Raw genomic sequence first — 14,443 nt, 5'->3', positions numbered from 1 at the left:
GTTATGTCTTTCTATTCCAAGTACTAAAATATGTATCTGGCACATTGTAAATTTTCTCCCTGCATTCAAGTCCATGATCAGACCTACATGCATAATGACACACACTGTTTGAAGAATTATTCCAATTGTTACATTAAAAATATCAAAGATGGGCACTACTGTTACCAAAAGAAATCTTACAGCTTAACAGCCCTATAGCAAGTGGTTCCACATACTCACCATTTTATGGAGATCAGTGTCAGGACAGTTCAGGTAATTCAGAAATTATGTAAGTTGGAAGTGTGCAATGCTTTAGAAGAAGCACTCATGAAATGATATGTGTTACTGAATCATCATGAGAATAAACGGCAACTTAGTAACAAGGCAACACTAATTCAACAGGGACCCTGATGTATCCAGTTTCTCTGAGTTTATGATGAAAACAGATATTTTAACAGATGCTACTTAGACGTGAATTTTGTCTGTGTAGTTGTGTATGAGACATAAACATATGTTCAAGTACTGTCTATAGGACAGACATATACATGTATATGTACATACTGACACATAATGGTCAAGAAGGCTGTTCGGTATTCAATAAAAAACCAGTGTTCAATGGTAGTCATATCTATTGGATAGGATTACAGTGGGTTTTTTTTCCTCTTTACTCATCTGTATTTTGCTATTTTTCTACTATAAATTTGTATCATTTGCCAAAAAAAGCAAATTAATAAATGCATTTGAAATGAATTTTAAAACCATACTACACATAACTTAGGTTTATGAGGCATAAGGACAAAATGTCTACAAGACAAAAGCCATGCTCATAAGAGTAAAAATATCCAAGAATTCTGAGATAGAAATGTCCACATATAGACACATACCATGCAAGACTATGTTTTTGAAATGCTATATTGGAAAAAAAAAGGAATGGTACTTTATTCCTTATAATTTAAAAATTATGTTGGCAAGCTATATACATTCTTAGATAATGCCATTTTCCTTTTACCTGTTTTCTCTCTTTAGGATTGAGAAGTAAGTACCGAGGATCAAAAACTATCTTGTGCAACTCCTTCTCCCATGTTGAAAAAGCAGACACCTTTAAAATAAAAATGTATTGCCTCATAATTAAGTTTGCTAGAAAAATTTAAAGGTCATAATTTTGCTTGAAATCTACAGGATATCTGTTTATAAAGGAGACATAAAACCATACTGAAGTTTCCATCACTAATAAATGACAAGCAGTGGGAGGCTAGCAACAGCAAATTTCCACACTAATTGGCTCTGAACGTTCCTATATTATATAGAAATAACACACTTAATTACTCATTAAAATAACCACTACTGTGTGACATTTTAAAAATCAGCACATCAGAAAAAGCCTTGAAGATCTGTATTTTGATTTCTCATGCTTGCTCCAATCTTGTAAACAATGTTGTGATTTAAAATTGAACAATTTTACTTATTCAAATGAATCTATAAATATAACCAAATAGTTGAAATCCCTTCTCAATTAAGTTGCTAATAATATGACAAAATATCAGTTCTCCTTTAACAAAAGCCATTCTGAAGATATTAAAGGAAGAATAATCATATATACCTTACCTATCCCAAGTAGTCCGCCATTCTGTAATGTTAACACTCGTCTTATATTACTCACCACAATTTAATGACCCAACAAATGTTAAGTGTTATTTGTACTTAAAAGGACAGTAAAATGGCACTTAGTTAAATATAAGATTAGCCAAGAAAAAGGTTGTTAGAAAAAATGTACAGTAATTTGATACAGCCCCCTTATCCCCCCCCATAACATGAGCACTAACCTTAGATTTGACCTTTTAGCAAGACATATTTATATTACTTATACAAAACAGAAATATCTCCCCCAAAGATTGTTTTCTGACCCCTCTCTCTAGCAGCATGTCCTTGAACTGCTTCATTCGAGCCTCCAGAGGGACAATGGCCCTTTCTCGGGCAGCTTTAATTTCAGCTTCCATGGCAGCTTCTTTCTCTGAGTCAATGTCTTTATTATCATCTCTCCTATAAAAAATAAAATAAAGACATCAACTGACAAAATATCAATTAACAGATCTTATTAGAAATCTTAAAATCAATGGAATTTTCAAGACTCACTACTGAGCAGCATATTTTTGGCAAAAACAGATTATACTGAGGGTTTCAAATGAACTCTAAGGGATAAACAACTTTCATAATAACAAAATTAAAATGGGCTTCTAATGATTTACAATGGCTTCAATATTAGGAAAAAAGCTACACCTTTAATGTGCTGTCTCTCCCTGACACCGGTTAATAACACAAAAAGTCAACAATCTTACTTTAAAAAAAGTTTCTGAAGTAACCCTCTATGTGTCAGAATTAAACAGCACAGAACATAATTTTTTTAGTTCTTGAAATACAGAAAGAACAGTATTTTCTAAAATGTTTTACATTATAAGTACATAAAATATTTTGTAAAATCTAATAAAAATTGGTATTAAGTGGTATTATGTTTTAGTAATCTCAAACATTTATTTTAAATATAAAACTAAAATATCTGCAATCTTGGCCAAGTGAATATGTAAGATATATATATATATACCTTACCTACCTGACATTTTATTACTCACTTTCTGGGTGATAAGTTGAGATTTAAGTTGAAGGACAGGTCCCAGAGAGCAACATGGGCCCAGGAGTGGTTAGGTGGAATTAGAACTGTTCATCAATGACTAATCTACTTCTTGTTCCTCCAAAAATGCACCTCAGGGGTAAGGGCAACCCTGTTTCTGTGTGGTACTCAACTGAGATTGTAAACATGGAATCATGGCACCTCTCAAATATATGCACTACGAAAAAGGCCCATGCATGTAAATAATCCAAAAAAGTATGTAATTCAATAATATCTGTGTATATTTCAGCAGATCTTCCTTCTTAAATATGATCTGCTAAGTATATTTTAAAAATTGGCTCTTATTCCCTATATAAACTTAATGGAATCAGGAAAACAGAACATGTGGAAATTCAAAAGCATGCTATACAGGGAACTGTAGGTAGCCCCGGAGATTTAAAAGAACTAAGGCTAACCCACAAATGCAAGTGAGAGGTACTTAGCAACTTAGGGAATGAATCAAAAGAAATAGAAGGCATAGTCCGTGACCTGCAGGAACTTAGCGAGATAGTCTGTGACCTAAGATATGCACAAAACAAACAGGTAAAAGCAATTTGCCAAACAATATACCCTCTTATAATAATAATTTTAAAACTGTTTAAAGAGTTAAAAGACATCCAAGAAATATAATAACTAATGAAAACAAATAACCTTTATAAAACTATACTAAATGAAAATGTCACAATACAAACTATCACTATCTATCTCAATAAAGGAAATAAAAGAAAAACTAAGCCAGGAAAAATAGGCTTTTAGCTTTGTACCTAAATAGAGAAGCTCGGGCAATCCACATAAAGGACTTCTTTGACATTCTCCTGATAAAAGCAGTTAAAAACCTTACAGAGTTGTCTATAAGAACAAACAATTAAAAACAACCTAAAAGTTTAACATTGTAGGAACATCCAAAATTATGATACATAAACAGAATGAATACAGTCATTTATAATAATTAAGAAAACAAATGTCTTATTCTAGGTTTTTTTTTTTTAAACAAGCACAAAATCAGTTAATCACAACTAATAAAAATTACATTTGGTCAAGAACTAAAAAGTCAATTGCAAAAATGAGAATAGCTATGTTATGCTGATAGATTATGAGTGATTCTCTTTCATATCTTTCTTTTATGTTGTTGCCAATAAAGAATTTTTTTAAAAAAGAATTACCCTTTATAGGGGTTGTCTTACTGATTTCCTTGCCATTAATTTGGCTGCATTCAATCTGTCCTTTCCAGATAAGGACTACGATTAACCAGTTCCTGTTAATGTCTTCAAACTTTCCTTTTTGCTGCTAAATAATGGTCCCATTCCCCACACATGCATACCCTCTACCCCACCCTTCCCCTCCCATAACATTTACATTTTACCCAACTCTAGAGCACTGGCCAAGCTAATAATGCCTCTACTTCTTAGCAGTCTCTTTCTCACAGAGCACTTCTAAGCTATGGGTTCACTCCTCACCAAAGAGTAATGACAGTAAGCCATAAGATAACTACATAAAGAGGGAGAAGGCTGTGTCTGTGTTTATGAGCTCTCTGGAATGGTATCTACTGGGGTTTACCTGAGGGAGGAAACTAATTTTTTATAAAATTGAGACCTAATAAATTTCTAAAAAGAATTCATTCCAAAACTATCACCTGGCTTCATAATACATACATGAATACCCAAATCTACAAATCTAGCAACAGAAGGGGCACATTTTCAACAATAAAAAAGCTATTTAATATCAGGCCTAAGCGAGCAACCATGACTGCTGTCTCCTAACAATATTCACATTACCTGTCCCTTTCAATCACAAATTATTACCAAATCAACTATTAAAAGATATAATCTACCTGAATCAAACTGTATGTATTACTTACTTCCGTTTTTTTGCTTTAACAGGCTCATCTTCATTAATTTCATCCAATAACTCTTGTTCTTCTTTAACTGTAAGACAAAATTTAATTAAAATATTTAGGCATGAATCCTTCTGCTAATCACTACCAGAACACTTGAATAGTATTAAAGCAATTTATAGTTAGTTCACTCACTTGCACTCATAGAGAATTGCCACTTTTGGATCGACAGCATTGTCGGAGTTGGGTGCCCTGGCAAAAACATTTCAAATACTGTTAAAAAGTCATATGCATCTATTTCACAAACTCTTCTTTTTAAAAATTACTGTTTACATAAAATATTCACCTCTTAAAATTCATCCCTTTATAAAACATTAAACAAAGCATAATTCTATACTCTATTTATCCTCCCTTTACATTAAATTTTCAATTCATTTTGAAATGTTTCTTGCCCAAACCTTAAATTTACAAATATATAAAATACAGCTTTCTTGATTCAGGATTTACAGCACCTTTTAAAGATGCATGTTAATGTATTTATCAAATGAATAAATCACATATTTAAAAACAAATTCACAAAAAACAAAAGCAAATCACATACTTTTTCAACATCATTCAATACCATGGCTATCAAGTATTATTATCATACCTATAAAACAAATATTGCTGAAAGTGAACCTAGTACCTTCAGCACGGGATAGGCAAAGTTGCACTGATTCAGAAATTACTTATAAACTGCAAATGTCAGTATATACATACAATGCATGAAAATGTCTCAATCACTATAAATGATACACACTAGGATTTATTTCATTAGAAGTATTAAATAATGCATTTATCTTGCTTCTACACCACATGGGGGCCACAGTTCTATAAAAACACAATCATATCAATACAAGAGCAAATTACCAATAAGAAAGACACAATAAAAATTCTGTACAAATATCTGTACTCAATATATTAGAATGTCCTCTGAATATGAGGTAGATTAAAAGGTAATCTCTTAGTAAGGTTTAGGTGTCTATTCTCAGGAATATGAGGGTCTTACCATCTACTGCAAAAGACTGAGATTTTGTATTTTTAAAAAATTTGTACTGAATTATTTCAAGAAATATATTACAAGTTGCAAAAGGTGCTAAAAGGCCCACTGAGGAGCATTTTAGTAGTACTGATAAGCACTAAGCAAGCAGCAACTGTGCCAACCATATCTTGATCTAACTGAAAATCTTGAGTAGGACAATAAATTAAAGACACACACATTTTACGACGCACAATCTTATCCAAATTCTCTCCATATTTTTAATCTCTATTATTTCACTCAAACTAGCATACCAGTCTATTTTTTCCTTTCTAACACTGCTTATATTCTTTGAAAAAAAGCGTTTCTAAATAACCCCCACATTTTCTATCAAAATATGAAAAAAAATGTTAAAATCAGTGGATAAATTCTAATTTAAAACTTACTTAGTTTCTTCAATTCTTCCATTCCTTTTTTATGAGGGGGCTCCTGAATAATTTTGTCAACATCTGCCCTGCCAATCAGATCATCAGGTCGGTCCCACATAGAAAGACGAGTGGTGGGATTATAAAAGAAGACCCGCTCATCACCGGTCCAAACAACACACCTAAGGATTGATTCAAAATATCATTCTTTTATGTTATAGAACATATTTTATAGCTAGGACTTCTACTTTCAATCTGTTACAAGTGGGGAGATGAGGGTACTGAAGAAGGACATGTTCTTATTACCAATGATTATTAGCAGAGAACCAAACATGGTTTTTAGATGAGAACTCAATGACTCAAAAATAGCAGATCAACATATTAATTGAGAAAACCAAGAAATACAAAGAAATTTGTGATCAAGGATTAGAATGCTTAGGAACTTGGTTTGGCACACTTAATTTGAGAGTACTAAATTATAAACTATCAACAAGATTGAGTTTAATGGCAACTAACAATAATGCTATTAAGCAGCTCTAAACCTAAAGAAAAACAGACATAGCACCCTACCTACTATACTATAGTTCTTAGTATTTCTTAAAAAACCAAAATTACATACTCAAATGCAACCTATGAAGACTTTAAGATCTAATTATATCTGTAACAAAAAGTAAAGAGAAGGCCCAGCATGGTGGCTCACTTGAGCTCAGGAGTTTGAGACCAGCCTAGGCAACAATGGTGAAACCCCATCTCTACAAAAAATATTAATTAAAAATATTAGCTGGATGTGGTTGCAAGCACCTGTAGTCTCAGCTACTCAGGAGGCCAAGGTGAGCAGATCACCTGAGCCTGGGAGGTCAAGGCTGCAGTGAGCTGCGATGGCACCACTGCACTCCAGCCTAAGCAGCAAAATGAGACCTGGTCCCCCTAAAACTAAGTAAAGTATCAGTTGTACTATGCATCGTACACTGCAGCCCACTACAACCCACTGGTCCTGTAAATTACAATTAGAAAACTCAAAGAAAAAAAAAAAAAACACAACTACCTTCAGACTCTGTATAGTCTTAATGAATAAACAGAAAGCAATATGGAGGATAGTCAAAATTTAGAGAAACAATTGCAAGGGAATAAATCTCTCCATTTCATCCAACTCCCACCTCATAGCTCTAACCTGAGGGTGATCCCTGGTTGCAGAGTGGCATGGTTGCAGTAGGATGGCAGCTAAAACTCCAATAGAAACTAAGTCTTTATGGCCTGATTATCAAACTATTTAACAGCTGTCAAGCCCAGGGTAACTTATAAGATGAAATGATCAGACTAAACCTCCTATGTTAAGGAAGTCAAAAACGTTAGAGCAACAATAACTAGACTTCCTTGAGATAAAGAAAAACACACTTAAATGAAAAATGTTCTCAGTAGTGAAACATAAAGTGCAAAAAACAACCATAAGGAAAATTTAGAAATTAAAAATAACTGAAATTAAATTTTACTGGATTGGCTCAAGAACAGAATGGAGATGCCAGGAAATAATCTGAACTAGAAGATAGATCCGCTGGGCATGGTGGCTCACGCCCATACTCCTCACGCCTGCACTTTGAGATGCTGAGGTGGGAGGATCACCTGAAGTCAGCGTTTGAAACCTGCCTGAGCAACAAAGTGAGATCCCCCATCTCTACAAAAAATAAAAAATAAAATACAAAAATAGCCAGGCATGGTGGCATGCACCTGTAGTACCACCTACTCAGGAGGCAGGAGGCTAAGGCAGTGAGCTATCATCGTGCCACTGTACTCCAGCCTGGGTGACAGAGCAAGACCCTGTCACTTAAAAAAAAAAAATCAATAATTATCTCATTTGAAGAACAGGAGGTGGGGACGAACCCAAGTCTGAAAATTAATGAGGACCATGAAGCTCCAAATCGATGGGGTTTGGAGTTGGTTATTAACTTTTCATTCATAATACTCAAAGAAACCACAACTCAGGAATATATTCTTGGAATACAGACTATTTTCATAACTTTGACTTTGAAACTAGGTAAATATTTTCCATAATTATTTTTTTAAATGAGCCTGTTTAACAGTCAGTGGAATAATTATATAGAAATTATACAGGAAACAACTATTCCAAGTGCCTTTAAAACACAGATATTTGATTATGCATTCCTAGAGCAATTTGCCCTAAATATAATTTTTTAAAAAACCATCTTCAGTAATCATATTGTTAGTGATAGTTTTGGTACTGTTACTCAGTGACTTGTGTGTGAGAAAAGCAAATGGGTTATCAGATCGCTATCACTGAGAAACAGTATTTTCAGCAAGAAATGAGATACTGAAGTAAGATAGATGATGAAGTTCAATAAAAATCTTGAGGTAGATCTGAACAGCAATTAATGGTATGAATTCATGCTGTATCTTTGAATGTGTGTATCTTCCAGCTGTGTCTACCAAAGAAGTCTAAAAATAATGACTAATTCAGTTGCAACTATCCACTTCCCACAAAAATGCCCAGGGCCCCCTGGAAAAATGGCTGAGTTTAAGTCTGAGACAGGAAATATACAAAATAAGCCTAGAACATCTCATCAAAGCAGAAAACAGGGAAGCTATAAAATACAGGATTGTAACCAAAAGACCTGAAGAGGCAGCTGCAATAGGCTTCTCCTGACTAAAGAGGAGACAATTTTAAACATCAATAAGAATAAAAACTGCAATAGATTAAAAATATAGAAAATATATTTAATCTATGAATTAATAATACTCAAACCAACTGACTATTCTGAAAACTGCTAAGTCCTTCCCTTCCTATACAATTTGTACCTCTAAATGACCAATGCTGATAAGGGGAAGTATCTCTCCAAAAGCATCTCAGTTAATAAATTAAAAGGGAATAAAAGAAATACGTTAGCACTACTTTCAACTCTTAACCCATTTATGCCTAGTGTTCCATTATTGGAACGCTAAGCTTGTGGGAGTTATTAATATTCATATCCTACTGCTCATTGCCAAGGTCTGATTTTTCACCCAAAAAAAAAAAAATTTGCAATCTTAGGCATAAATGGGCTAATGATTTAATTGATCTAGGCCCGAGTTTTTCAATCTCACACTGCTGACATATTGGGCTAAATAATTCTTGTTGGGAGCAGTCCTGTGCATAACAGGATGTTTACAGCATCCCTGGCCTCTATCTGCTAGATGATACTAATACCCTCCAAGTTTTGACAACTGAAATGTCTCCAGGCATTGCCAAATGTCCACTGGGGGCGAAATTACTCCTAGTGGAAAACCTCTGATCTACGCAATAATCATCATCACTTATGAACTAGGCTTGCCAAAAAGATTAAATATGAATCTGATCACACTTCTAGATCTGCTTGGCTGTTTGTAGGAAATTCAGGAATGGAAGACCCTATATTAAACAATACCATGAAGGACCCTATTAGACAGTACCATGGGGACAAACCCAGATTTGGAAACACTATAGGAAAAACATTTATTTCTTCAATAACAAAAACAAGGAAAAGTTAGAAGGGAACCTATAGATTACAAGACTTCAGAAACAAGCCAAATCATTGCAATGTGTGGATGATATATAGATTAAATAAGCTGGAACAGGAACAAGAAAAGAAGCACTGATATGGTAAAAGGAAGAAAAGGGAAAAACAAGATGAGAGGAAAATAAGAATTAGACAGATACCTTAGATACTGTGGGCTCAGCTCCAGACCACCACAATAAAGCAAATGTTGCAATAAAGCAAATATTGCAATAAAGTAAATCTCAAAATGTTTGTATACCAGCACATATAAAAGTTATGTTTACATCATGCTGTAGTCTATTTAGTGTTCAATAACATTATGTCCAAAAAAACCCAATGTACATACCATAATTTAAAAATACTTTATTGCTAAAAAAAAATGCTAACAATCATTTGAGCTTTCAGCCTATCATAATGTTTTTGCTGGTGGAGGGTCGTGCCTCAATCTCTTGATGGCTGATGACTCATCAGGCTGGTGGTTGCTGATGACTGGGGTAGCTATGGCAATTTCTTAAAATAAGACAAATATGTAGTTTGTTACATCAATTGACCCCTCCTTTCACAAAAGACTTCTCTGTAGCATGCAATGCTGTTTGATAACATTTTACCCATAGTAGGACTTCCTTAAAGTTTGGGATCAAACAAAATTGAAGCCCTGCTGCTGGTTTATCCACCAAGTTTAGGTAACATTCTAAATCCTTTATTAATTCAACAATGTTTATGGCATCTTCAACAGTAGATTCTATCTCAAGAATCCACTTTCTTTGCTCATACAGAAGAAGCAACTCCTGACCCATTGAAGTGTACTCATTAGATTGCAGCAACTCTGGCACATTTTCAGGCTCACTTCTAATACTAGTTCTCTTGCTATTTCCACCACATCTGCAGTGACTTCCTTCACTAAAGTCATCTATGAGAGCTGGTAGCAACTTCCTCCAAATTTCTGTTAATGTTGATACCTGGACCTCATCCATGAATCACCAGTGTTCTTAATGGCATCTGAATGGTGAATCGTTTCCAGAAGGTTTTCAACTGACTTTGCCCAGATCCACCAGAGGAATCACAATGTATGGCAGCTATAGCCTGATGAAATGTATTTCTTCAGTAATAAAAGACTTGAAAGTCAAAATGACTCCTTGATCCATTGCAGATTGGATGTTGTTATCAGGCATGAAAACACTATTCATCTCCTTGTACATTTCCAATACAGCTCTTGGGTGAAGAGGTGTTTGTCAATTAACAGTAATATTTTGAGGGAAAAAATTTTTTTTTCTGAGCAGTAAATCTCAACAGTGGGCTTAATTCAGGAAACTATGCTATAAACAGATGTGCTGTTATCCAGGCTTTGCCATTTTATTTATAAAGTATAAACAGAGTAGATTTAGCATCATTCTTAAGGCCCTAGGATTTTTCAAAATGGTAAATAAGCATTGGCTTCAACTTAAGTCACCAGAGAGATGGTGAAAGTCAGCCCATCCTTTGAAGTCAGGCAGTGACTTCTCCTCTCTAGCTATCAAAGTGCTAGATGGCATGTTCTTCCAATAGAAGGCTGTTTCATCTACACTGAAAATCTGTTGTTTAATGTAACTGCCCTCATCAATGACCTCAACTTGATCTTCTAGATAAATGCTACAGCTTCTACATCAGCACATGCTGCTTCTCCTTGCATTTTTGTTAATGGAGATGGCTTCTTAAATCTCATGAACCAACCTCTGCTAGCTTCCAAGTCTTCTTCTGCAGCTTTCTCACCACTTTCAGCCTTCATAGAACTAATGAGAGGTAGGGCCTCTCCTGCTGTGGATTAGGCTTTGACTTAATGATTATCTATCCAGACCACTCAAACTTTCGCCATATCAGGAATAAAGCTTTCTTATCATCCTTATGTTCACTGGAATAGCACTTTTCATTTCCTTCAAGTTCTTTTGCATTCCAACTTGGTTGTTTTTGCCAAAGAGGCCTAGCTTTCAGCCTATCATAGTTTTTGATATGCCTTCCTCACTAAGTTTAATCATGTTTAGTTTTTGATTTAAAGTGAGAGGTATGTGACTCTTCTTTTCACTTGAACACTTTGAGGCCATTATGGGGCTACTAATTGGCCTAATTTCAATACTGTTGTGTCTCAGGGAAATGGACACCCAAGGAGAGAAAGAGGGATGGGGAACAGCCGGTCAGTGGAGCGGCTAGATCACACATGCTTATCAATTAAGTTCACCATCTTACATGGGTGTGATTTGTGGCACCCCAGAACAATTACAACAGTAACATCAAAGGTCGCTGATCACAGATCACCATAACAGATATAATAATGAAAAAGCTTGAAATATCCCAAGAATTACCAAAATGTGACAAAAGAGACACAAAATGAGCATGTGCTGTTGAAAAAAATGGCACCAATAGGCTTTGTCAGACACAGGGTTGCTACAAAACTTTCAATTTTTAAAAACACAGTATCTGTGAAGCACAAGATAGCAGAGCACTATAAAATGAGGTATGCCATACTTAGATTAAAAGACATGATTTTACACAATTCTGTAAATGTAATCACATAGTGAGTAAACAGGAAAAACAAATTTAAAATATTTTAAACAAAAAGTAGATTCAGGATCTCGCAGTGGTCATATCTATAATTGTGAACAATACACATTAATGCAGAGTAGTACTGGGAGTGAAGATACTTATAGTAACTGAATTTTAGTTTTGAATAACTCAGATACAACAAAGGCCAAAATACTTAGATAAAAACATATTTGACATACACTTTGAAGTACTTTTTCTTTCTGCCAAAAAAAAGTAACAATCAAATATGATTTTAAAAAATTACTAATTGAGCCAAATACGTACCATGGAGTACCAGGAATAGGAGTAGTAGCAACCGGCTTTGCCTTCTGGGCAGCCTTTTCTTCTTCAGTCATCTCTTCCTCTTTGGGCTCCTACAAGAAATGATATTACTCCTATTTATTTAATATCACATAACTATACCTGATTATTCCACAAAAGCATGAATGCAAACAGCTCAAAGTACAATCAACATGAAAACTGCTGCTAGAATGAAGAGGGGGGACTCTGAGTAGGAATTTCTAAGAAAGTTCTAAATCCTTATCCCACAGAAAGATCTGAATTTCACAATAGCAGAACCCAGCAGCAGCAGCTGGTTCTATCTTACAGACTCACTAACCATGTGCTTAGGAGCACATATGGAGAAATATAGAACAGACCTCTTCATTTAAGGTTGTTTCGCATTTCTGCTAGCTTTCCTACTACTGAAACGTGACTACCATTGGTCCTTTACTGAATAAAAAAACTCTCAGTGCTATACATGGATCATGCTATGCAAGAACACAACAGCAGAAAGGACAGATAAAATATATCTAACATTCCCCAAATACGAAGTTACACTCATAATTTTAACATATACCAGTCAGTTCATAAGTCAGAAGGTTGGAGATCAAGTCCAAGCTCTGGTCCAAGGCCCTTCTTTCTATGGGTCTCAGTTTAGTACAAGAAGTAATTTAACGATACTTTCAAAGAAAAACCTGAATTAAGAACTTCCAAGAATCCTAAAATTTCAGAGATCAGATTTTTTAAGTCTACCAAATAGATACTCAGATATAAGTAAGCTGTAGGAAACAATTAATGTTGCTCCCAGGTTAACAGGTCATGGCCCTTTACCTCCTTTATCTCCTTCATAGGCTCTTCTTTAGGATCCTCCTCCTCCGTCTCCATTGGCAGAGGCTCTTCAGAGGGTTCTTTAATTGGCTCTTTAATCTTCTCTTCTAACTTTTCTATTAAAAAATTTAGACAATGTCAAAGGTTTTGATGTAATTTTCTAAGAACTTTCAAAGAATAAGCAATTAAGATATTCCATTTCCAAGTATTAACCATAAAGACAAAATGTCCTTCCTTATAATATCATTGACTTGAATCTTATGTAATGCTCAACTTCAAATACCTTGCTATACCAATCGGGTAAGTATACGATTTGAAGAAGACCTACTGACTTCAAAGGGACATTAAATCTTTCAGGTCATTCATATATCATTTGTAGCAATCATTCATTTTGCTAAAAGGGATAAGATACTAAGGATACTTAGGAATAGAAAAAGGGGTTTGGTGAGCTGGGCACGGTGACATATACCTGTAATTCTCAACTAACAGGGAAGCTGAGACAGAAGGACTGTTTAAGCCCAGGAGTTCAAGATCAGCCTGGGCAACACAGTGAGACTCTGTCCTGAATTTTAAAAATAATAATAGTAAGAGCTTGTAATACAGAAAACTATGAATCGTCTACTTCAAAGATTCTAAGGGCCTAAATTTTTTTTCAGAACACATACAAAAAATACATTCCTTCCTGATCTGTACTATCAATCTCAACAATGATTACAATTATGCAACATGATAATTAGAAAATTCCTAACAGTAAAAATATGTACATACATATGTACATACGTATAACAATTTCTCCAGATGGAAAAAGTGACGACAAACATGTAAGTAGAACTAGTTTTTAAAATAAATACATATTTATCAATTCAGTAAAAATAAATAATCCAACGACTGCGTAAATAGAAAATTCCTCAAATATGTTAAAAAGAACACCATTCTACTTATAGTTTACACTATGTCCCAAGTCATTAAAACCACTATATACCTTTTTCCTTTAGTTCTTGAGGTTTTTCCCAGGTTGATTCTAATGTTCTATTATTATAATAGTATGTCTTGCCATCTGCTGTTTTATATTCAGTCCATTCAGAAACTGCTGTTGCTCCAGCTAAGGTAGCAGGTGAAGCTGCAATAGCAACCTGGGGATGTATCATGGGTACAATAGGAGGGGCCATTCCTGGCAATACACCTAAAAAAAGAATAACAAAAAGTTAGATCCAAGTATCAAACTGCAATACAAAATAAAACTTTAAAATACAAGCTAAATCTATTAAATATTAATAAATGAATGGACCAGTTGAAACAAAACAAAAATTACATAAATACTACTTAATT

The 14,443-nt window shown here is 34.5% G+C and overlaps 1 protein-coding gene across 10 annotated transcripts in view; it reads right to left on the bottom strand.

Annotated features, from left to right (window-relative positions):
- Positions 1–14,443, bottom strand: part of TCERG1 (transcription elongation regulator 1) — a 62,382-nt gene that overhangs the window by 25,989 nt on the left and 21,950 nt on the right. For 6 of the 10 annotated variants that reach the window (XR_001108277.3, XR_010338781.1, XM_012457903.3 and 3 more), the window contains 9 exons: positions 14,097–14,297; positions 13,118–13,230; positions 12,290–12,378; positions 5,943–6,103; positions 4,674–4,730; positions 4,503–4,569; positions 3,409–3,459; positions 1,884–2,019; positions 989–1,078 (listed from right to left, as the gene is read on the bottom strand). Coding sequence is in view for 6 of the 10 variants with exons in the window: in XM_012457903.3 (XP_012313326.2) it covers positions 989–1,078; positions 1,884–2,019; positions 3,409–3,459; positions 4,503–4,569; positions 4,674–4,730; positions 5,943–6,103; positions 12,290–12,378; positions 13,118–13,230; positions 14,097–14,297 (965 nt within the window). In the remaining 4 variants the exon portion in view is untranslated. The remainder of the gene's footprint in view (positions 1–988; positions 1,079–1,883; positions 2,020–3,408; positions 3,460–4,502; positions 4,570–4,673; positions 4,731–5,942; positions 6,104–12,289; positions 12,379–13,117; positions 13,231–14,096; positions 14,298–14,443) is intronic. The other 4 variants (XR_010338780.1, XR_010338782.1, XM_012457988.2 and 1 more) reach the window with 1 other exon arrangement.

This window comes from Aotus nancymaae, unplaced genomic scaffold, assembly GCF_030222135.1.
Source record: "Aotus nancymaae isolate 86718 unplaced genomic scaffold, 86718_ANA_hifiasm-v0.15.2.pri h1tg000064l_1, whole genome shotgun sequence".
Classification (NCBI taxonomy): Eukaryota; Metazoa; Chordata; class Mammalia; order Primates; family Aotidae; genus Aotus; species Aotus nancymaae.
This window is presented reverse-complemented; position numbering and strand designations above follow the sequence as displayed.